The following is an 871-nucleotide window of genomic DNA, read 5'->3' on the forward strand; positions in this document are numbered from 1 at the left end:
GAGGCCAGGGAAGGATAATCAGGCACCCCCTCGGGTGGCAGCTCCCTGCGGGAATGCTGCTGCAGAGGGGCATCCTGGCAGTGGCTGCCTGCAGGACTGGGGGTACTTCTTGCATGCTCCAGATTTACATTTTCATCCACGTGGGTGAATGATGTCTCAAGTTCCTGGGCACAGCAGCAGGCTTTCTTCTTCCCTCCATTCTCTCCCTCGGGCAAGCACTTGGGCAGGTGGAAGGGCTGTGAGGTGCTGGGGGGTGCCAGGTACTCCTGGGGCAAGGTTCCTGCTGGGGAGGGCTGGAGTGCCTGGTGGGGCTCAGCCACAAGGCCCCTCTGCAAGCGCTTGCAATGCCTTTCACAATGCAGGGCTGCTTTAGGGTCCACCTCCCCCCCTTCATGCTGCTGCTGCTCCTCATAGGGAGGGGACAGCAGGCTCCAGCCAGCAGCAGTGCCCAGGGGCACCTGCCTGCTCTCCTCAGCCAGGTAGAGAAGCTCCATGCAAGCCATTGACCTCGTCCCAGTGAGCCCTGATTCCTGGGCTACCGCATCCTTCTGCAAACGCTGCCTCTGACCCGTTGAAGTGGCTTCACGGTACTGGAGCTGTTGTATCCCAGAAATCTTCTACTCTTTCACCAACATTTGTTAGGGACATGGCTTGTGTCAGCTGTTAAATGATTAAACAAATCCTCTCTGACATTCATTTCTTTTTGGTCTGCAAATGAAATAGCAAAGGGGAAAAAAACCACAACAACAAAACCAAACCTGACAACCTCATGATGACACATTAATAAACCAAGGAGAAGATAACGCAAATTTAATAAATCAGTCTTCCTCTCAACTGTTTGAGGGGAATGGCAAACATGATTGTTTTAACC

General features: G+C 53.4%; 1 protein-coding gene across 1 annotated transcript in view; it reads right to left on the minus strand.

Moving 5' to 3' along the window:
* The window catches only part of TMEM74 (transmembrane protein 74), a 1,281-nt gene extending 778 nt beyond the window's left edge, over nt 1-503 (minus strand). The window contains exon 1 of the mRNA XM_010141260.1: nt 57-503. Within this exon, the coding sequence (XP_010139562.1) occupies nt 57-503 (447 nt within the window). The remainder of the gene's footprint in view (nt 1-56) is intronic.
* Nucleotides 504-871: the final 368 nt, after the last annotated feature.

This window comes from Buceros rhinoceros, unplaced genomic scaffold (assembly GCF_000710305.1).
Source record: "Buceros rhinoceros silvestris isolate BGI_N320 unplaced genomic scaffold, ASM71030v1 scaffold34098, whole genome shotgun sequence".
NCBI classification, from domain to species: Eukaryota; Metazoa; Chordata; class Aves; order Bucerotiformes; family Bucerotidae; genus Buceros; species Buceros rhinoceros.